The following is a 22,675-nucleotide window of genomic DNA, read 5'->3' as shown; positions in this document are numbered from 1 at the left end:
CCAAGCGAGTCCCTGTTAGGGTGCACGTGCTTGTACACAGGGTGCACGGAGGTGTGTCCACCACATCCAGGGCCTGCCCTTAATGGAGTTGCAGGTGCTGTCTGGGGTCAGGGTCTGCTGCTCTGTCCCAAGCACCGTCCAGGAGGCTCCTCTTGCTTCCTCTGTAGTGGCTGCTCCCAGACCCCACATGTGGCCACTCTCGCTTCCTTCCCACCAGCCCCTGAGGGAGTCCCTGAGGGAGACCAGAATCGGTGTGTCCCATCAGGAGTGTCCCAGGTGGTGGCCACAGGGCTGCAGCCCATGGCCACAGGGCTGCAGCCCATGTCCGGCCTGTCCCTTGAGTGTGTGTATCCTTGGCCTTGAGGCCCTGTGTACTGCAGGGCTCCCTCCTGGAGGCCGTGAGATAGCAGTGCAGTGTGGGCCGCAGGGCCTGGGGCCTGGGGCGGTCCTCGACTGCGCCCAGCCGCCAGGGCCAGGCGCTTCTGGCAGGCCGTGTTTCCTGGAGTGCTTGGAGTGGTCCTGTCTGCTCTTTGCCATTGAGGTTGGGGTGCTGAGGCCATGGTCACGTGGTGGCCTGGGATCCTTTACCAGTGGGAATGCAGGGGAAGTGAGTGTCCCTTGGACACTGCGTGCAGTCAGGGAGGGTGTGGAGGGCAGGTACAGCAAAGTCCCTAAAAAGGACTAAGAGCTGGGTCCCTGTTAGGGGCAGGAGGCGAGCCTGGAGTGGGCAGGGGAGGGGTGTGCCCTGGGTGGAGGTGGTTTAGCATCTGACCCCCCCCCCCCCAGCTGTTGCCCTGGTCCAGCACAGCCCTGGCTGTGGGGTATGAGTGTCTATTGAAAGTGACCATCAGACAGCCAGGCAGGGCTTCATGGGAAGCTCGGCGTGGACCTGGCCCAGCCTGGGGGCTGGGCATGGCTTAGGTGACACCTGAGGAATGGCAGGTCAGACCTGCGTACCCAGCTGAAGGGAGCAGCGTCTGCCAGGCAGAGGCATCAGCACACCTGGCACGTGGGTGGGACGGCAGTTCTGAGTCCCAGAGCGGGACCAGCATGCACACTTCTTCCCAAGGCCCCACAGCTGCCCCACGTGCCTGGTGCTGTCATGTCCCCCTGCCTGGTGCCCCAGAGGCCTGGGGGTGTGGACGGTGCCTATCCCATCCAGTGAAATGGTCCAGTCTCAGGGTGGGTGGCCTGGAGCTCTGGGCTCCTGCCAGTGATGGGGTTTTGTGCAGGCTTGATGGGTGGGGGTCACTGGGCACCCTGCTGGTGTCCATACACACTCTGCTCACCCCACCTCCTCAGTGCCCCAATGCTGTCCACACTTCATAGAAAGAAAAGTAGGGTGCAGAGGCCTGAGGGCCTGGGGAGGTGTCAGAGTGGCACAGTGCCCATCTTCTTGGTCTGAAGCCCCAGGCCCATGGATCATTATTGCCTCCGTTCTGTCTCTGGGCCGATCCTCTGGGCAGTGTGCAGCCCTTGAGACCTGATTTACGGGCCATTAGATAAATACCTGGTCCCGTCAAGGGACCACTTCCCCTTTGTCTCCTGCTAGATTTACGAGCTGTGAACGTGCAGAAGAAACCCTCCTACAAAGCGCTCGTGTGCCCCGAACACCAGACCGCAGCTGTGTGGGCAGCTGGAGGAGGGGCTGGCCCCGTGCCTGAGGGAACCTGCTGCCCAGTGCCTGGCCTGTACGGGTGGGGCACCTCTTACCTGCCTATATCTGTTTGCATTTAGGTGCTAGGGGGTGGCTTCTGGCCTGGACTGTCCCTGGAGCCCTGAGCTCCTCCTGTGGCTCTCTTGGGCCGACCCAAGAGACTTGCCAGTGGCGGGTGGAGTGTGTGGCCAGCATGGCAGCCCTGGGAAGAGCTGCAGGGCCGGCTTGCCAGCCCAGCACCCTTGGTCCAGGGCACAGAGGATGTGCGCTGTCGGCTCCAGTCCACTGAGTACCAGGCCTGCTGCAGGTAGTTCTGCTGACTGGCCTGGATGGTGCGGAACCCCACACCATCCCTCTGCCACTCTCCAGCTGAGAGTGGCCCAGCCAGGTTCGAGGAGCAGCTTGGGGCTGGCTGACCACAGGGAGGGTCTGGCCTCCGTGGGGGGTGGCCCTGGCTGCAGGGCAGGTGCCCCCATCCCTCTGGGGGGATGCCGTAGGATGATAGCATCTGCGTTGGGCGGCTGCAGGGGCATGTGTGTGCGTGCACCGGCGGGACCTGCTCTGTAGCATTCCTGGCTGGGGGGTGGGCAGTGCCCCCAGGGGCCCTGGCTCCTCGCCAGCCTGCGCCCAGGCCTGCTTGCTGGGGCACGTGGTGGCAGGGCTGGGGGCCTGCAGATGGGCCTGGCCTGATAGGGCACCTGGCCGACAGGCCGTGCTCCCCCCATGCCTCTCCCTGTTTTCTTCCTGCCTCCCTCTGCTTCCTATGCCCCATCCCCCAGCTCCAGGGGCCTGGGTGTGGAAACAGCAGTGTCTGGCGTGTGTGCAAGTGTGTATGTGTGCGCACGTTGCCCAGGTACGGGTGACCCTGTCCGTTCCCTCCACAGGAAGAGTCCAGCTGGGGTGAGCGCTGGCCCTGTTGCCCTCTGGCTTTGTGGCACTGGCCTGATTTTGCCTCTCCCTGACCAGTGTTCTCTCCTGTACTGTGGGGGCATCTGTGAGGTCCCCCAGGGTTTGTTAGAGTGTGGTGGAGGGCAGCTGGGGCTTGGCTGGTGGTGGGATCGGGGCGTTGTGGCCACTGTGCGTGTGCATGTGTGCACGCTGCTCAGTGGTTGTGACCCACAGGGTCTCCAGCTGTGTGCGAGGCTGGGTCCCTGCAGGGAAGGTATCCCACCCCCTCTGAGGTGGCGGAAGCCCAACTTGCTGCGCAGCTCCTGGATGATGCCCTCTGCCAGTATCTATTGCTCAGCCTTGAGCAAATGTGGTCAGGACAGAGCATCTCGGTGCTGTCTGGCTTTTGCCCTGCCTGGGGCTGACAGGGGACAGAAGGGCCTAGCTACTGGCAGAGCCCCAAACAGAGGAGGCATCAGGGCCTGGGGGTGCTTGTCCCCAACACCCCTGCTGTTGAGCTATCTGCCCTCCCAAGACCTGCTGTGGCTGAGGGGCTGCTACCCCCTGGGTCCTGGGCCAGCGTGTTTCCTCCAGTTGCGAGTCTGCTATGCTGCGGGACAGGCATCCTGCGCCACAGTCCTCAGGACCACGGGTGGGCGTCTGGCCTCTGTCTTCCTCCTGTCTGCTGCCCACTGCTCCCCGCCTGCGCTGCGCTCTCTTGGAAGGATAACGAGGCCCTGTATTTACAGACGCCTCCCGCTTGAGGTTCCCCGGCGCCAGCGGAACATAAGTCAAACATGACTGCGCTAAAAGGTGATTGAGCTGGCAAAACATAAATCCCGCTCCTCCTGCCCCCTCCCCGTCTAGAAATAAAACCATAATATTTATAATGATGCCTCTCTGAGCTGCTGGGGCCCTTCCCGGCTTCAAAGTGCTTCACAAAACATTTGCTAATTAATTCCCGGCCGCCCCCGTGGAGCAGGCAGGTGCCCTGGAGCCCCTCACCCACCCTGCTCCTGGCAACTGGGAATAACCAGCAGCCGGGAGGCCCGTGCTCAGGGCGGCCATTTCCAAGCTCCCCACAACCCAGGACTGTCAGTCCAGGAGGAAACCTCAGAACTGGGCTGACTGGGCTCAGGAGCATGAGGGCAGGAGGCTCTGGGCTGGGCAGGTAGAGCCTGCTTATGGGTCCTTCCTGACAGCAGCTTTGTCATTGTCACTGTGAAGATGAAGAAGCTGAGGCAGAGCGAGGTTGGGGACTTGTTTGGGGGCCACACAGCTGTTGGGGTAGCACAAGCTCTGAAGTTATGGGGCTGCCTGATTCCCGAACCTGCAGCTTTGAGCTATGAACTCTCTAGAGATGCCAGCCGTACCCCTTTGACTCTCTGAGCCTGGACGTCCCCACCTGGGAAGGTGAGGTGTCTGGGCTGGTTGTGCCTTGGGGCTGTGTGTGGCTCTGAGGCTGGGACTTCTGCCCGGAGCCTGCCGTGGGGCCTGGGGACTCTGTCCGCCTGAGTTTGGCTGCCGCAGCCTGTTCAGGTGTCTGTTCTCTTGGGGGCCGTGGGGCTTCCAGGTGTGGAGGGCTCATCTCTGGGCCCCAGGGCTGTGTCCTCTATGGCTGGAGGAGTGATCCCTCCGCAGATAGGTGCCTGCTGCATGGAGGGGCCGGGCTGGCCAGCCCTCCCAGTCGGCGGCCAGCTCCACACGTGCAGCTCCCTGCCCCTCCCACCTGCCGTCGGCTTTTCCAGAAGAGCAGGCCTGTACCATGTCAGCTGAGGCTCTGCCTGACTCCTCGGCCCAGCTGCTGTGTCCTAGGGGTGCTGGGTCAGCCTCCTGTCCCGCGTCCACGTGAGGAAAAGGGCCCTTGCTCAGGCCAGGCCACTGTGTCCTGGAGAGCTGGCCTTGGGGGCAGGGATGCAGGAGGGTGCCTGGGCTGCCTCTGGGGAGCCGGGAGAGGGGCTCCTGCCAGACCCGCCTGCATGGCGAGGCCAGCATGGGAGGTCCACGTGGGGCTGTTGGAGAGCAGGACTACAGGTCCCTCAGCCGGCACACTGGGGAGCCTTGGTGCCCCCAGACCTCGAGGAGTACGGGAGGGTGGGCAAGAGGAAAGTGGCCTCTGAGCACCTGGGTGGGTGGGGGTGCCACAGGCATGAGTGCCCCTCCCGCTCTCCTCCCTCCTGCTGTCTGCGTTTGTTCCGTCCCTGGGCGGCCAGTGAGAGGACCTGGGCCAGGCAGCCTGGACCAGTGCAGGGTCAGGGATCTGGAGGTGGGGAGGTGGCCGGCTTGCTCAGCTGGTGCCTGGGAGGACCTGAGGTGCTGACTGGTGATGGGCCCAGCCTGGGGTCACCATGCGGGCCTGGGACACAGTGACTGGGAAAGGCCTGGTTCTGTGGCATCAGGTGGGCAGCGAGGGAGTGGGTTCCCCCAGCTGGCAGTGGGCGCCGGGGGAGTCGGTGCCCGAGCACTGAAAGGACACATAGAAGTTGGGGGGCGCGGAGAGGCCTTGGCTGCAGTGGGGAGTGCGGGAGCCCGACGGAGGCGGCTCTGGGGACCCCAGCCTCTGTTGCTGTCCCGACTCCTGTGAGTCTCTTTGCCTCTGAGCCTCACATCCCTCATCTGTGAGGAGTGGTGGACATGCCCGGGCTCTCGGCTGTTGGGTGGAGCCTCAGCTGGGGTCAGCAGGCCCGGGCAGGACAGAAAGGCCTTCTGCACGTCTGAAGGGAACCGCCGGAAGCTGTAGCTGTTTCTGTCCAGGCACATCCAGACCCTCGCCTGCCCCAGTGGCACCCCTGGTGCTGGACAGGCTGGCAGAGGGGGCGGGATGGGTCCCCAGGTGCCCAGGGTGGGTGGCTGTGGATGGCAACCCCAGGAGGGTGGGGAGGAGGCAGAGCCTCTAGGTCCTTCAGGGCAGCAAGGCTCCTGCCTGAGCCCCTTCACTGGCCTCTTCCTTGGGGATGGCTGGAGGCTGGGCCACTGTGGGCTCAGCTGGGCCTGGCAGGACCCTGGGATCTAGGTTCTTTCGCCTGTGGGCCTTGCTGTGGTTTATCTTACTGTGCTGCTCCAGACCCCCAGCTGGGGCTGTTTACCAGGGCGATTGGCGGGCATCAGCATGTGGCTGGCGGGGAGCAGGAGGTCCCAGGCCTCATGGCAATGGGGCAGGGCAGAGCCACGAGTCCCGAGCGTGGCTGGCGGGGCAGGGCCCATGCCCTCCCTCTGCAGAGCCCAGTGTGGGGGCCGTGGGTCTGCCTTCATGCTCGCCCTGGCACAGTGCTGACCCATTTGCCCTGGCATTGGCTCCTGGCCAGCGTGAGCACCGCTGCAGGTCAGGAGCAGGCTCCCCTCTGGCTACGGGCCTTGGCACGGGTCGTTTCCTGCCAGAACTGCCCTCTCTGCTGTATTTCCTCCTTGGATCTCCTTGCCACTTCTTCCAGGAAGCTTCCCGGCCTTCCCCAGGCCCACAGACCACCATCTCTGATTTGGGGACCTGGGAACAGCCCGCTCTAGGCCTCAGGCAGGCTCCCTGCCGGTGTGCACGGGGTGCAGTGAGTTAATGAGAGGTGGGCTTGGGTTTCAGAGCACCCAGCCGAGAGGTCGGGCACAGGGCCAGGCTGTACACGGCGCGTCTCCCTCACCTGGCCCCAGGCCTGCTGGTGTCATCTGCACACTGGCTCCAAGTTGGCACGGCCCAGCCCTGGCCACGGCAGGTCCTGGGAGCCACTGGCTGGCCCGGGTGAGGCCGGTGACAGCACCTCCCCATTGCAGCTGTGCAGGAGGAGCGGCAGCGGGGCAAGGACCGGAACGAGAACGAGGTGGAGTCAACCAGCAGCGCCAACGAAGACATGCCAGTGGAGAAGATTCTGGAAGCTGAGTTGGCTGTCGAGCCCAAGACGGAGACCTACGTGGAGGCGAACATGGGCCTGAACCCCAGCTCGGTGGGTGTCCGCCTCTGCAGGGCGGCTCGCTGGCCCCTTTCCTGTGGTTGCTTGCTTACTGTGCCTGAGCCGTGGCCCTCATCCGCCTGTGTGGCCTCTGCCCAGCCGGGAGACCCTGGGAGCCCCTTGACCCTTCCCTGTCTCCATCCCCAGTGGGGCTGGGCCCAGGCCAGGAGGCAGCTCTGGCCCTGCAGCCACGTCCTGTGTCCCCAGCCATCTCTGAGGGACCTTGGTCCTGGGTTCACTGTAGGGTTTGGCCTGTCTGGGTCCCTGCTGGAGGGTCCCGGCCCCATGCCCTCAGAGAAGGCACGAGGAGCTGAGCCCAGGAGAGAGAGTCCAAAGAGGTGGGCCCTGAGGCTGGCTCTGCCCGCAGCTACGTGGCTCTGGGCAAGGGACTTCCCTGAGCCTCCCCGTCCCCTGTCCTCGGGCAGGAGGGCACAAGTGCCGTCAAGGGGGCTGGCGGCCAGCAGTCACTGTGATGTGGTTAATGCAGAAGGAGCTCCGTGGTCTCCAGCTGCTGTCCTCATGCTGACTGTCTGTAGGAGTGGCCTTGGCATGGCCTTCCCCTGCCTTCCTGGACCCCCCCCCCGCCCCCTTTGTCCCTACAGCCACCAGGGCCTTAGTGTCAGACCTCTAGCCTCTCATTGCTTCCCCTGGCCTCACTTGAAATAGCCTCTCCTGCTCTTTGTCCCTCCTTAGACAGGCACAGAAGTCCCCAGGCAGGACTTCTGTGCTTGTCCTTCCTGGGGCACAGGCACCTGCCCCGCTCTGGGCACTGTTGGTCCCCACGAGCTCACACTGGTGGGGGGCCCGTTTGTTATGGGATTCCTGAGGAGGTGGCTCACTGTGCCCCTGGTTGGTTGGGTGATGCTGATTGTTGAGTCCAAGTACAGGGCTGGGCGCTGACCCTCAGGCTCCCCTTGCCTTGGGCCCGTGGTCGAGCTGGCTCTCACGGGTCCCACATCGGCCACAGGCGTGGCCAGCATGGTGTCGAGACATCATCTGGATCTCTGTTGGGTTGAGGGCTGGGCCAGAGCCCTGAGGTCAGCTAGAGCCCTCATCCAGGCAGACCTCAAGGTCACCCTGGCCTCTCCCCCCCTAGTTCACACGTCTTTCCCCTTTGTGCTGGCTGCGCCTACTGGTGCTTCACTCCCTTCTGCCCGGGACCTTTGCACTAGCTGCCTGGAACATGGTCCTTCTGCTCCTCTGGCTGCAGTCTCAGGGCCCTGCCCGAGTCCTCATCAGTATCCTTTTCTGAGACCAGCTGCTGTTCCAAGGCTCAGAGTCCCTTCCTTCGTGGTCCTGGCACAAGGTGACCACGTAGTGAGTTGTTGCCATCCTGTGAGGCCATGGGGGTGGAGTGCGAGCCGTGCCTCCTGCCCAGCCCTGGTCGGGGACCACAGCCCTGCCCTGCCCCCAGTCTGAGTGGAGCTGCTGTGCACATGCCGGCTCTGTGGCCACTGCCCCCCATGGTGGGCCTCCCAGTGCCCCAGGTCCACAGCCACCCTGACCTGCGGGCTGTCCCTAGCTGGGACTCCTTTCCTTCCAGGAATGGCCCCGTGGAGCAGTCCCCACCTGCTCCGACCCTCGACAGCGCTGCCTGGTCTGTGGTCCGTGCCCACACCCCTCTGCTCTGGGAGGGAGGGACGGGGGGAGGGCTGAGACGGAGCAGAAACTGAAGGAGGTGGAGGCTGAGAAATCCCGCCATCTGCTCTTCCGACAGAGTTGGTGCCTAGAGCCGCACGGAGGCTGCTCAGGGCCAGGCTGTGCCTCCTGTGGACGAATCACATCCCCTGGCTGGCCTTCGTGTCTGACCTCGTGCTGGACACCCTTTGTATACTGGCCTGGGCGCTCCTTCTGTCAGATGGGCCACTGGCCCTGGGAGGGGGCTCAGCAGCCTCAGCTCAGGCAGCTGGCGTCCCCCCTGTGTGGCAGGGCCTGGGTGGTCCCATTGATGTTCCTTCAAGGCTGGAGGTGGCAGCTCGTTAGGTGTCTGCTGCTCAATATGGCTCAGAGGGGCAGCCCTGGCCTGAGCCGCACAGTGGGGATAGAGCCAGCAGCCCTCACAGCCCCTGCTCCCCAGAGACCCCCAGTCCTGGCCCTGCTGGGACCCAATCTGAGCCTCCCCTCCTCCTGCCACCTGTTCCCCAGCCCCGTGTGCCCCTCCTGCAAAGGCCCCGACACTTAGGACTGCTCTTCCCTTCCTGGAGGCAGCCTGCCACCCTGGGCCCCAGGAGAGCCTCCGAGGGGCTGGCCGTCCAGCACCTGGGCAGAGGCCAGTTCTCTGGGTGAGGCTTCCGAGCAGGGCCGCCTGCTGCTGGGCTTCGATGCAGAGTTGCCTTCTCCTTTAATCCGGCGTGGCCGCCTGGGGCCTCCTCTCCACCACGCCCCATGTACCTCTCAGGCCGTCCAGCAGCAGATGGGCAGTGAGGACTGCCGTCCAGCCTTGTGTCAGGAGGGGAGGCCCAAGCTGAGGCACAAGCTGGGCACCTCAGGTTGGGGTGCTAGGCAAGGGCCTGGTACCTAGTGAGTGCTGGGGCTCCCAGAGGGAGTGAGCGAGGGGGCCGTGGGCAAGCCCCTCTCGGCAGGGGGCCCCACCTCTACAAGTTGCGTCCAGGGAGCCCTGTGATGACACTCCCTCCCGGTCCCCCTGTGTCCCCCAGCCCCTCCTGGCCCACAGCCTCGAGGTGAGTCGTCATGGCCACTTGAGCAGACCCTTTGATGTGCCCTGGGTGTTTAAGTGCGCATCTCGGCTGAGCAGAGAGTCTCTGTCCAAGGGAGCCTCGTGAAGGTCCCCTCCTGCCCATGCCCTGCTGCCGCGGCTCTGAAGGAAGGGGTCCCCTCCCGGGAGCTCCAGGGGTTCCGTCCTGCAGCAGCATAGCCCGGTGCCTTGGCTCCCTTCCCCGCTTCCCCCACTAGGGACAGGAAGCTGGCGGCCCCTCCGGGCAGGACTCCTGGCAGGCATCTGCTGGCCCCTGACCTCCACCTGGGCCTGTGTCTGAGCTGAGACAGTGTCCACCCTGGCTTCCACCTGTGTCTGGTAGAGCTGGACTCCCGTGTCACGTCGACCACAGTGAGGGGCTGGCCCACCCAGCTGCACCCTCCTCTGTGACCCTGCCCACTCCTGCTCAGCACCCTCCTGGAGCTGGGAGGGACACAGAGGTCCTACGGGCTGTGTGAGCTTCCTGTGGCTGTGGTGACGAATCACTGTGACACAGCAGCTCACAGCAGCACAGGTTCAGAGGGCCACGGCTCGTGGGCTCAGGAACCCAGAGTCAGCCGCACTGGGCTGGTCAGGGGGTCAGCAGGGCAGCACCTGGAGGCTGTCATGCTCCTTGGCCCCCGTTCAAGCCAGTGGTCTTTTGTCCCCTTTGACCTCTGCTTCCATCCTTATGGGTCCTCCTCTCACTCTGACCCACCTGCCTTCTACAAGGGTTCTTGCAGTGACGTTGGGCCTGTCCCCATAGTCGAGGGTCATTTTCCGTCCCTAGGACCTTGATGTAATCCCACCTGCAAAGACCCTTTTCCAGGATCAGGACCAGGGCCTCTCTCGGGCTATTGCTGAGTCAGCCCTGGGGCAGGGCCTGGTCCAGGCTGGCTCTGTCCACGTGTTGGCCGCATGGACCTGAGCACCGTGCCCTTTCTCCCTCACAGCCCAATGACCCCGTCACCAACATCTGCCAGGCAGCTGACAAGCAGCTCTTCACGCTGGTGGAGTGGGCCAAGAGGATCCCACACTTCTCGGAGCTACCCCTGGACGACCAGGTCATCCTGCTGCGGGCAGGTGAGGGGCCAGACCCAGCCAGGGCTGGGGTGGGGTGTCACTCCTGCTCTCTGGGGCTGCAGGGAGGGCCCTGGGGCCTCGCTTCCCTGCCCTCCCTCCTAAGGGGGTCGTGACGGGGTCTCAGCGGCCATCTGAGAGGCGAGGGCTGCTGGGGTCTGCCCACCAGGCCTCTCATGCTTCCCATGGCCTCCCCCACTCTGGGCCAGGGCACAGCGCTGGTGTGACATGGGCTGCGGTCAGGCTAGCTGTGGGCACACAGACCAGGGAGGTCACCCGGGGCTGTCTCCTCCTCTGTAAACGGACATGAGGGATGTGCTGACGGAGGCCAGCTTTACTGAGTGCCCAGCAGGGAGCCCAGGTTCCTGCAGTGGCCATGGTGTTGACGACTACCCACGTCCCCCTGAGGTCCTGCTGTCCTGGGGCCTGAGTGTTCCTACCACTTCAGCCACCTGCTGCCCCACGGAGGGCGCTGTTACCAACCCCAACCTGAAGGGCCTTGGCCAGCTTAAGGCAGGTCCCTGGTGAAAGTGAAGAAAAAAGCCACCAGAGATGGCTTCCTGTGAAGCACAGAATGTTCTGGAAGTTACCCAGTCAGGGACACAGGCCCTGACCTCCACCTCCCTCTTAAAAGGACTCCAGTGCTCTGTTGGGTCATCCAGATGAGCCACGATGGCCTTCTGTATCAGGCCCCTGACTACACTTGCGGCCCCCGGCCCCCGGGGCTGGGTGCGCAGCCCCCACTTTTGTGGGTGCAGACTTCCTTAAGAATCTAGTCAGCATTCTGCCTGGCAAGGTCGGGTCCACCCCCAGCTCTGCCCTCACTTTCGGGGCTTCTCCCTCCTCCCCTGGCTTCAGAGCCCGCCTGACCCAGAGGTCCTTGGAGGTACCCAGTGGCCAGGTGGGGCATCCCTCGCAGAGAGGAGTTGGTCTTTGCTCGCTGGCATGGAACACGAGGACAGCTGGGTTCTTCTTTGGGACCTGCAGGTCTTTGTCTGGTGGGCAGACCATGAGGCCTGTGTGGCAGAACGGGGTGTTGGGGACGCTGGCTGCTGATGGCTGTGGGCAAGGCTGTCTATAGGCAGCGTGCTGGCCCTTGGTGTGTCCCCCTCCGTGATATCCACCTTCAGCAATGAGGCACTGGGTGCCTCTGTGGCCCTTTGGACCTGGGCTGCCCAAGTCCCCAGAGTGGGTACACTGCTCCCCTCGGCCAGTTCCTGGGCGATCTTCATGGTGCCTCGCCTCTGGACGGGTCTCCCTGCCCAGCCTCCCTCACTGAGGCTCCTTGCTGGCCCGCCTCTGGCTGCCCCGTGAAGCTCAGACCTGGCTCTGTGCCTGCCCCAACGTGCCACTGGCTTGGGGTACTTGGTGGGGTGGCTGAATCCCAGAGCCAGCGTTGGACCTCCTGGGTGTGAGTGCAGCCCTGCAGCCCAGGAGGGTCCGACTCCGCTGCGTCACTGTGCCTGTCTGTTCCACGAGTGTCCCTTGGGGGGCTGGTGGTGTCATGCCCATCAAGCAGAGTGGTGGCACTTGGGGCCCTGCTGCACTGCCAGATGGCCCCCCAGGCCCTGCAACAGCCCCGGGGTGTGGGGCCTGCTCAGCTGGAGCCAGCAGAGTTTGAAGCCCAGGCTATCAGGGGCTGGATCTGGTCAGCCCCAGGACAAGGTCTGGCTGGCTGGGGCTGCCTGAAAGGTCAAGGTGCAGGTTTCAGGCCGTGGTTCTGGATTCTGATGGGTTGCCACTGTCCTGAGAGCCCGTGGGGACCTGGGGAGATCCTGGCCTGCCTGTGCTCAGGGCTGACTTCATGTGCGTGTCCACTGCTTCAAGGCAAGGCTCCGTCTTCGGACAGGTGCCCATTTCCCCTGTCCAGGGGACATTGAGGATCAGTGTAGAATAGTCTTGGCTCCTGCACAGAAGCACCCGGCACTGTGCTTCTCCTGTTTGGCCAGTGGGTGGACCGAGGTGGGCAAGGGTTACATGTGGCTTCCAGGCCCTGTCCTCCTTCCCCCCTTCCTCTGGGGCCATGCCCCAGGCCGTGCCTTCGGAGACCGCAATCCGCTCTAGTCTGGTCTGCAGAGGGTCCTGCTGTGCAGGTGCCTCCTCTGGTGGAGAGTGGGCTCGAGTGAGGAGGGTCTGGCTGACCTGGCAGGGGGTAGTTCGGCCATGGGGACAGTACACCACTTTGTACCTCTGGTCTGCCAGAGATTAGGGCCTCAGGCCATCTGGTCAGCGGGAACTCCCCCTAGCCGCAAGTATTGAGGTGTGAAATGGGGATCGGGCTTGTCTCCAAGTTCCCTTAAGGGGTCCCTGAGGCAAGTGTGCAGAGCACTCATGGAGGCTGACGCGGTGGGGAGCAGGCGTGGCCTGCGGGAGCCCATCTCCCGGTGCAGGCCCCCGCTGCCTTTCCCCTCTGTAAAGTGGGCCAGAGGTTGCTTCATAGGAGTGCAGTCAGCATGTGGTGAGACGGGCCACGGGATAGGCCAGCGTGAGGCCCAGAGCTTGTGACCACGCCGGTGTCTCTGTGGACAGTTGTGGTCATGGGTGTTAAAGCTGGTAAGTCTCAGCTTACAGGCGCCGTGGAAGTCCAGCGTCTCCCCTACGCCCTTTTGCTGTCGTCCACTGTGTCTGTCGGTGTGGAACCTGGTGCCAGGAGCGTGTTTCCCTTTAATGCTGGGCCATTCTGTGGCGATGCACATGGCACACCTTGGTCCCCAAGAGCTGGCAGCAGTGGTCCCTGTTTGTCCCAGAGGGAGTCCTTGGGAGCTCTCCCGCTTCCAGGCACGAGCATCCTGCACGTGCAGAGGCAGCTCCTGCGTTTGCTGAGGGAGGCGCTGGACGCAGGGCTTCTTGGCTGTCACCTGCCCGTGTGCACACACTCAGGTGCCCGGGAACCTCTTTTCTGCCGAGAGCACTCTGTGGAGTGAGGGTTCCATGGAGCCTGCTTTGGGAATGCTGGTCTGGGTTTGGAAAGGACGGTCTGTGATGTGCTGCTTTGGGGTCTGCCTGGGGACTAGGGACAGGGCGGGCCAGTGGGCCTGGAGACTGCCTGACTGTGCCTCCTCCCACAGGCTGGAACGAGCTGCTCATCGCCTCCTTCTCCCACCGCTCCATTGCCGTGAAGGATGGGATCCTGCTGGCCACCGGGCTGCACGTCCACAGGAGCAGTGCCCACAGTGCAGGGGTGGGCGCCATCTTTGACAGGTGGGGTGGGCGTGGAGTCTGGCTGCCTCAGCCCCCTCAGCCCCCAGCTTGGCACCACTTCTGCTTAGGAGAGTCACAGACACCAGCCGGTGCACCGAGTGGGGTGGGGGGAGGTCCTGGGTCAGTGTGGTGTCCGGGGTGGCCGATGGACACCACTGATGTTGCTGCTCATCTGCAACCAGCTCTTCCTTTATCACCCTGTGCATTCACTGGGAGAAGGAAAGTGGACTGTCCTGTAAGGCCAGCAGGCGCTGTCAGCCTTGCGGTTCTGTGAACGTGCTGCTGAGCTTGGTGCGTCACAAACAGTGCCGTGATGGTGGTGCTATTGCAGCAGGGCGCATCTTGTGGCCCGACCCGAGGATAAGCACACAGTGCAGTTGTCCCAGGATGTTGCTCCTCACCCTCCAGGGGGCGTGTGGCTACACCTCTGCATGTCCTCGGCTGCGGCTCAGTGGACACACTCAGGGGCAGTGCTGGTTGGAGGGCTGCCCTTCCGCGTCGGGCGGGTTCCATGGGGTCACTCTCCTGGAATGGTGGGCCCGTTTACACTAGCAGGCCCTGCTCTGGCCAGCCCCCACCTGTGAGCCCAGAGGGCCAGCGCCAGACCCCGGCAATCTGGGGGCCTGTGTGTCAGCTTCAGCTCCTGGAACGGGCCAGGAGGAGCAGGCCAGGGGAAGCGGGAGGCCCGCAGCCTGTGGGAGGCCTGGGTTTGGAGGTGAGCAAGCACACTCCCCGCTGAGGGAGACGTTTGGGAGAGTGCCCAGCAGCCACGGGCCCCGGGGGTGGCAGGCAGAGAGGGCTTGTGCCTTACCCTGGTCTGCGCGGTGCGTAAGGCTCTGCTGCAGGACTCCTCGGGGCCTTTAGCAAGCTTACGTCAGGAGGCCACAGGAGGCCCACTTAGGCTTCATTAGAGGGGCCTATTCCCCCAGGCTCTCGAGGGGTCCCTTTGGGCCACCTCCCTCTGCCCCCAGTGGTTCTGTCCTCATCGGCTATTTCCACTTTCTGCATATGATGGTTTTGGGGACAGGGGCAGCCACTAGGCTGGAGGGTCCCCAGGTCCAGTGACTGAGATAGGCCAGTGGGATCCAGGATCAGCTATGGCTCTCAAAGGGACCAGGAGGTTGAGGGTAAGTCTGAGCGTGCCCAAGAGGCTCCAGGGAGGGGCCCACCTTGCTGAGGAGGCCGAGTGGGACAGTCTCCCCTCTGGAAATGGACAGCTGGTGACAGGAAGCTATACCTCCTCCTCCATGGCTCCTCCCTCCCCATGGCTCCTCCCTCCCCATGGCTCCTCCCTCCCCATGGCTCCTCCCTCCCCATGGCTCCTCCCTCCCCATGGCTCCTCCCTCCCCATGGCTCCTCCCTCCCCATGGCTCCTCCCTCCCCATGGCTCCTCCCTCCCCATGGCTCCTCCCTCCCCATGGCTCCTCCCTCCCCATGGCTCCTTCCCCTGTGGCTCCTCCCTCCTCCATGGTTCCTCCATGGTTCCTCCTCCTATGTGGCTCCTCCCTCCCCATGGCTCCTTTCCCCCGGCTCCTCCTTCTCTGTGGCTCCTCACCATGTGGCTCCTCCTCCCCTCTGGCTCCTCCCTCCCCATGGCTCCTTCCCCTGTGGCTCCTCCCTCCTCCATGGTTCCTCCATGGTTCCTCCTCCTATGTGGCTCCTCCCTCCCCATGGCTCCTCCCTTCCCATGGCTCCTTTCCCCTGGCTCCTCCCTCTCTGTGGCTCCTCCTCCCCTGTGGCTCCTCCTCCCCTGTGGCTCCTCCCTCCCCATGGTTCCTTTCCCCCCCGGCTCCTCCCTCTCTATGGTCCTCACCATGTGGCTCCTCCTCCCCTGTGGCTCCTCCCTTCCCCTGGCTCCTTTCCCCTGGCTCCTCCCTCTCTATGGCTCCTCACCATGTGGCTCCTCCTCCTCTGTGATTCCTCCCTCTCTATGGCTCCTCCCCTGTGGCTCCTCCTCCCCTGTGGCTCCTCCTCCCCTGTGGCTCCGCCCTCCCTCCTGGCTCCTCACCTAGAAGGACCGCATCCTCGTGTCCTCATGGAAGGTCTTCTGTGAGCTGAGGAAATACTGTGGCCAGGACTGTGCAGCTGAGCAGGGCAGGGGCAGGTGGGGCAGGGGCCCTGCCTCCCACATGCAGGTTCACAGATCACCTGGACTCTGAGGTTATGCGTCCCCTCCTTAGTGCCCTGTGTGAAATTCCACGAGCTGCTCGGGAACAGGTGCCCTTCGGGGAGGCCGTGCCTGGTGTGGAGGCTGCTGGCGCTCAGGGCTTCACTTCTTCCCTTGGGCCCTGTCTGGGAAGCTGCTCACCAGCTTGGCCTGTTGCAGCTGTCCTTGCCACACCAGGCTTCCCAGAGTCCCTCAGGTGTGCCTGGGCAGGGACCCTGACAAGAGGTATAACTCCGACCTTGGAATCTGTCTCCTCCCGCAGGGTGCTGACGGAGCTGGTGTCCAAGATGCGGGACATGCAGATGGACAAGACCGAGCTGGGCTGCCTGCGGGCCATCGTCCTCTTTAACCCCGGTACGCCCCTCCTGGAGGCCCAAACCTGGCCTCTGGCTCCACACTGCAGAGGACAGCCGTGCTGCTGGCTGTGCCTCCTGAGGGTTGGCCCCGGGTCTCATGCACAGTTTGCCTCAGCCGGTGACTCGGGGCCTGGTGACAGTGCTGGTCATCGTGGTCTCCAGCTGGGCTCTGGACATTGGTGGGAGTGCCTTGCTGTCCTGTACTGGCACCTAGGCTCCAGCACAGGCTGGATCTGACGTGTCCTGGTCAGTGTTGACCCCCACTCAGGCCTGCTGTCCTGGGGTCACCAGCATTCTCCAGCCTCAGGTCCAAGGCAGAACTTTCTGAGGCCATGGCCATGGGGTCGGCATGGCGCAGGATTGGGGCAGGCCTCGGGCAGGCCTCGTCTCCACCCTCCGGACTCCCACTGCAGAGGCCCCAAGGTAGTGTCTGTCACCCATGGGTACAGCACTGTGCTATGTGGGGCCCACTGCGGCAGCAGCAGGCTGGGCCCCTCAGAAAGCTGGGAGTAAATGGGCAATGCCCCTCATGGCCACTGCCACCGGATGGCCAGTGCCCAGCATGGCCAGTGTGCAGTATGCCCCCTCCCAGGTAAGGGTCAGAGCGGCCAGTGCAGGGTGGAGGGGAGGTCTCGCTGAGGCATCGCCCTGCCGGCTGAGTGGGAAGGGGCAGAGGGTTTCAAAGCTGCCTCTCTGGGGTGGTGGCAGGACGTGGAGGGAGCAGGCTTGGTGCTGCTGTGGCGGTGTCCCCTGCACACCAGGCCTCCTGAGGACAGGCTCCTCATGGCACTCCTGGCCTTGACCCTGCCAACCCACAAACCTGAGCCGTCCTCTTGCCCAGCCTGGCAGAGCCGGTGCTAGTGCAACCCGGTCAGCCGTGCCCTGTGGTTTTGGTGGCCAAGACCATGCCATCTCTGCAGCCTGGGCACAGGCCCCCGGGTCCTAAGCTCTGGACTCCCATCCCAGGCTCTCAGGGAAGGGCTGCGGCTGCTCCCTAGGAACAGGCTTGTGTTCAGGGAGGGGGTGTGGCTTCTGTTCACTTCAGGGGGGTTCTGACCTGGGTGCAGTGAGGCACCCATCACGTCTCTCGGTTACCGTGGCAACCGGGGAGCAGATTCCTCACTGTACAGGCACAGAAACTGAGTCCCCGGAGGTCGAGGACTGACCTGTGGCCATGTCGCTTTCAAGTGGCAGAGCCAGGCCTCAAGTCCAGAGCACCCTGCTGTGAGCATCACACTGAGCCCCCCTGCAAGGGGAGCCGTGGGGAGCCGTGTCCAGGAGCAGGCTGCCCACTGCTCCACCTCCGCCCATGGGCTGAGCCACGGGGTGGATTCCAGGGACAGTCCACACAGCTGCGGGGTCTGTCCTGAGGCTCTTCTCCCTGCAGACTCCAAGGGGCTCTCAAACCCGGCGGAGGTGGAGGCGCTGAGGGAGAAGGTGTACGCGTCCCTGGAGGCTTACTGCAAGCACAAGTACCCCGAGCAGCCTGGCAGGTGAGGCCGCCCCCCAGCAGTGGGCGTCCAACGTCGCATACAGTAGGAGCTTTACAGAGGCACAGCATAGGGAGCCGTGGCTGGAGCATGGGCTCAGCTCTGTCCCTGCCCAACTGGGCCCAGGAGGACTAGGGTCTTTCCTCATTTCTGAGCCCACAGTGCTGGGTGTGCAATAGGGGGAGTGGGGACTCTTGGGATTCGTGTGAGGTCCCATCCTGCCCTGCTCTCTGAAGGCACCACCTGCCTCCTGCCCAGCCTCCCGGCCTCCTGACCTGCAGACCAGGTGTCGGGTGTAGGGAGGGTGGGGCAGCCGGAGCTGCCCAGCCCCCCTGCCAGCTGGCACGCACACAGTTAGCAGCGTCCTTGCTGCCTGCTCAGCCCTCATCTGGTTTGGTTTAAGGCGAGACTTCCCAGAGGATGAGGACAGGAGGGGGTGGCAGGCGGCTTGTTTTTCCTGGCTTCCTGCCTGGACCCATCTCGCCAGCTCAGCAGAACACGGCTTGTTCTCTGGCCCTGCTCCAGACGCCAGGCTGCATTTGTGCCTTTAAAACGAGGATCCAGGGCTTCCTCCCCGGAAATAAAAACATTGTTAATAATTAATGAGCCCCCCAACCCCCCCAGGGCTGGTGTGGAGAGGCCTGGGCAGACAGGAGCCTCCCAGGACCACCCCCGTCTGTCCCTCCTCTGTACTCTCCTCCCAGGGGTCTGCAGTGGCTGTCCCTCATGTCCCTCCTCCCAGTGCCCCTGAGACCTCTTTCCCTCTCCTCCCAGGAGACTTCCCAGGGTGGGCAGGGCCTTAGCAGCCAACCCCCACCACCGCCGGTCCTCTGGCCCCACCTCAGTAGGGCTGTCCTGGGAAGGGGTGGCCCTGTGCCCGTGGGGGCGTGGTGGGAGGGGCTTGCTCCAGCACAGAGCGCTTCTACTCCACTGGGCACTGCCTGCCAAACCCTGGCATCACCTGGGCGCCATTCATGCCCTCCCAGCAGAGGCCCCCAGACCCCGGTTCATGCCTGTTGCTCTCCCTTAAGGTCCCGCTGTGGCCCCACTGCCCGTGGGACAGGCCCATATTCATAAGTGCTCCATCAGGCCCACTGCCTGCCCCAGCCGGCCACCGTGGCGTCACCAAGGTCCTTCCTCACAGCCCTCGGCCCGAAGTCTTCTTGGAGTGCCCTGCTCCTCCTCATGCACCCGCTCTCTGACAGGTTCGCCAAGCTCCTGCTGCGCCTGCCGGCCCTGCGCTCCATCGGGCTCAAGTGCCTGGAGCACCTCTTCTTCTTCAAGCTCATTGGGGACACGCCCATCGACACCTTCCTCATGGAGATGCTGGAGGCCCCACACCAGACCACCTAGGCCTGCGCCGGCCTGTGCGCTGCCCCATCCGGGCCCCGCCTGGACGCAGCTGCTCTGCTCGGCTCCAGCCCTGCCCCTGCCCTCCCCTGCCTGGCCTGTGTGGACCTGTGGGTGCAGTTTGTCACTGCCATCCCAAGAGATGTTTGCCACCTCGTCATCTTTACCACTGCTTGTCTCTGGCCCAGGTTGTGGCTTTTCCAGGGCAGCAGCCAGGGTGGCCGGAACTGGCAAGACCCAGGCCCCTCTGCTGGCTCTGGCAGGCCCCCTGCTGTGTCGCCTGTGGGGTGCCATGGAGCTCCTGGGCCTCAGGGCCTAGAGCTGCGGGAGCGGCAGGCGCCTTGTTTGGGTTGTCGTTTGCTGTTGCTGGTTCTAGGGATGCCCTGCGCGCGCCCCCTGGAGTGAGCCGTCTCCTGCTCTGAGTACCGGAGCCTGGCCAGCTGCGAGGGCCTGTCCGGGTCAGGAGGAAGGGCCGGTGGGGCAGGCCGGCTTCTCATTGCAAAAGACCGCCCCTGCCCCTGGGAGCCAAGAGGGGCCCGTGGGCTGCAGGCTGCGCTGCGCTTGGCGTGGAGGTGGATAGCCCTGTTTTCCAAAGATAATTTGCAGCTTGGCCCCGGGACGCTGAGAACACAAGCTGACCTCTGCAGGGCTGGGGCCACCTGGAGGCTGCAGGAATGAGGGCCATTGGTTTCTTCTTGTCATTGTGTGGTTCCAGCTTCTCCCCACCCTATGTTCCCATTCAGCCAGGGTGACAGACTCTCGTCCCTGGCCCATTCCCTACCCAAGTCTTCCCTTGCAGTCTGCGAGGTGGACCGAGGCTAGTCCTCAGTTCCTGGGCGGCCCAGTCTCAGGCAGGTGGTGTGTCACCCTCTTAGTGGCCTTGTGGGCAGCACACAGGCTGTCCTGTCCCCATGTAGTTCTACTGGCTTCATGTGTGGATGGCGGCCACCCCGATGGCTTCTGTGAGGGACGGGAGGCTAGAGGCTGCCTGGCTCTCTCAGAGGGAGGCAGGAGGCACTGAGACCCAGAGGGACTCCTGGGGGACGAGCCATGTGGGTGGGCAGAAGCACTCTGTCCTGGAGCAGCCGACACCCTGTGGGACCCCTGTATGGATTCCTTCTCTGGCTGGTTCTGTCTGGAAGATTCTGCAGGCCTTGCCAGAGCCCCCAGCACCACGTTGTCTGTGGACGACGTTTGCCCAGAACCTTCACTGGGGATTCCATCTCACGCCCACCCTGAAGGGTGGAGGGCTGCTGCCTCCTGGCTCAGCCCCGTCCAGCCAGGCCCCTCCCGCGCGGCCTGCTGGGCTCCGAGGTGTGGGCTGCTCTCAGGTTGGACTGGCCTCTTTGCACTGTAAGCCCCCTGGGCGCCAGGACTTGGATGCTCACTTCTCAGACCCCGTTGGGGTGGGGAGGTGTCACAGGGAAGGGCCTGTGTCTCCCCAACCTCTGCAGAGGTGCACTGCCCCTGGCGGGAGGAGGAGTCTGAGGTTGGTGGGGGGTGCTGGGAGGGGTCAATTTCCAGGCTCTGCAGGAAAGGTGTGTCGGTCCCTAACTGAGGTACTTGGGCAGAGGCTGCAGCCCAGTCTGCTGGAGGCAGAGGCCATCAAAGATTCCAGAAGCGTCCTCCCTCACCCTGCCCCTCTTCTCAGCACGGCTCGGGCACACACACAGAACTTTGCGCTTGTACCAGGGCCGGTTGCCCCTCCTCCCAGACTTTCCTGGGAAGTCTTGGCAGCCTTTGGGACATGGTGGGACAGGCAGAGGGCGTGACGCTCTGCAGGTCCCCGTTCCCCACCCAGCACTGTGCCTTCTGCACCTGATGTGCCCAGCACTCACGCCGCCCCACCACATGCGCTGCCCGAAGCCCTGGGTGGGGTTTCCTGGGGACTTCTCTGTTTGGGGCCCAGCTCTCTGTCTGTAGAGCACTGAGGTCCCCGGCCACCACCTCCCGACACCAGAACCCCAGTCCCCCCGGTCTGTGCAGCCTTGCCCGCTGTCCTGCGTCACCTTAGACTGTCCCGTGGGCTCCCCGTCCCTTCTCGTTAGTCTCACTGTCACATTCTGGGTGTACAATGCTGTTTGTCTGCGGGGGATTTGTGGACGTCAAGTGGCCCTGGAGGGAGGCAGGGTGTCGGCCAGGCCTTTAGTAGTGTTACCAATCTGGCGCAATTAAGGTGATTTTTTTTTGTAATTATTATTATTTTGGTGGGACAATCTTTAATTTTCTAAAGATAGCACTAACAGCGGCTCATGAGCCACCGTGCCCCTGCCCGCCTTGGCCTGGTGGGACAACAGGGCTGCTTCCCGCTGCTGCCTCCTGGGTCCCTGGGCCTCAGGTGCCTAGGCACACTCCTCTGCTGTGTCACCTTCCTGCCTGGACATTCAGATGGCGTGCCCCAGCTGGGAAGTGAGGACAGCCGGAGCCAGGTGGCCTACCCGGGATGTGTCAGCTGTCGTCACTCTGGAAGCACATGGTCTCTGCGGGAAGTCGGCCCCACACCATCAGTTTGCCAAGTCAGCACTCCCAGGGACTCCAGGCTGGCACCTGTGACAGTGCAGAGCCCCCTGCCCAAGGGGTTCCCAGGGGGTCCTGCTGGAGCAGGCAGCAAGTGGGTAATCAGCTGATGTCCCATCATGGAACTGGGGTGTGTGACCTGGGCCCTGTCCACGCAGGTGTGTGGCAAGCACGTGTGTGCTGTGCAGACTGGGAAGGCCATGCACCGGGGACAGGAGGCGCGTCTCAGTGGCCAGTGTTCTGTTTGTTTTTAACTGACTCCCTGTTCTGTAAATTTGCTTCCTGTGAGCAAGTGCTGAGGACCCCGGGTGGGGTGGGGTCAAGTGAGTCCCCGCGGCCAGGGGGTGCATCTATTTTAAGATGCCCAGAGCAGCGGCTTAGCCGGCCCCAGTCTGTAGCTGCCTCAGCTGGGACGCCGCTGCGGCCTTAGCGAGGGTGACGCATCCGCAGAGACAGAGAAGGTGTCTAACGCGTCGGGAAAGGTAAAAGAATCTATTTTTGTACAAATGTAATTCTACCCCTCATGTATGTGGGTGATGTGGCCGGGTGGGACCCTTCTGTCTCTGCTTCTGGCAGTCTGGACGGATCCTGGGGACCCCGTGGGGACTTCCGTGAGACCCACAGGTGGCTGCCATCCTGGGGGCGAGAAGGTGGGCCTGAGCCCGCAGGGTCTCCTTCCCCTTTCGAGTGGCCTGTGACACCATGCTCTGTCCCTGGCGACCTGCCTTCCTGCGGTCTGACTGTGAAGTTCTTCCCTGCGTAACTGTTCTCTGAACATGGCGCTGCGGACGCCAGGGCTCTGCCCACGGTGGTGTTGGAATTGTGGGAAAGAAACCCGTGGAGACATAACGTGAGCGGAGAAACAAAACCTGAGTGTTTCAGATCACGCCTCCCGCCGTCCTGTCTGTTCTGCGCAGGGGCTTCCTGTGGGTCTGGGGCCACCATGTCCCCTGCCCTCCTGCCTGTACCCATCGGGGTCGGGCCTCAGGGCAGTGGGGCTTGAACTTCAGGCTCTGCCATTTCTCCGCCCTGTGTCCCCTCTGATGCTCCTGGGCACCTGGTTTAGTCTGTCGAGAGGCCAGTGGAGGGCACCTCCATTGGCACCCGGGGCACCATGAGTGGATGTGCCCATGTGTCGCCACCTTCCTGGCCCCAGGCTGGCCCCACCCGGCCCTACAGCCGGTTCACACCGAGGGCCTCAGCGTGAGGAAGTCGTCTCACCGCCTAATAGCAGGGCGACCACGCCCAGTCTGCATCTCAGTGATACGTGCCCTTCGTCTGCACACTGGCCCTGAGTTTGGTGATGGTGTCCCCAGCCCTCTTGTGCACCCTTGTC

The 22,675-nt window shown here is 63.6% G+C and overlaps 1 protein-coding gene across 2 annotated transcripts in view; it reads left to right on the top strand.

The window, feature by feature from the left end:
* The window catches only part of RXRA (retinoid X receptor alpha), a 94,169-nt gene extending 71,947 nt beyond the window's left edge, over positions 1-22,222 (top strand). For both annotated transcript variants that reach the window (XM_081279961.1, XM_081279962.1), the window contains 6 exons: positions 6,308-6,477; positions 10,132-10,261; positions 13,327-13,459; positions 15,889-15,980; positions 17,370-17,475; positions 18,678-22,222. In XM_081279961.1, the coding sequence (XP_081136087.1) occupies positions 6,308-6,477; positions 10,132-10,261; positions 13,327-13,459; positions 15,889-15,980; positions 17,370-17,475; positions 18,678-18,825 (779 nt within the window). In that variant the 3' untranslated portion in view covers positions 18,826-22,222. The remainder of the gene's footprint in view (positions 1-6,307; positions 6,478-10,131; positions 10,262-13,326; positions 13,460-15,888; positions 15,981-17,369; positions 17,476-18,677) is intronic.
* The last annotated feature ends 453 nt before the right edge of the window (positions 22,223-22,675 follow it).

Source organism: Spermophilus citellus (assembly GCF_964194105.1).
Source record: "Spermophilus citellus genome assembly, chromosome: 2".
Lineage (NCBI taxonomy): Eukaryota > Metazoa > Chordata > Mammalia > Rodentia > Sciuridae > Spermophilus > Spermophilus citellus.
This window is presented reverse-complemented; position numbering and strand designations above follow the sequence as displayed.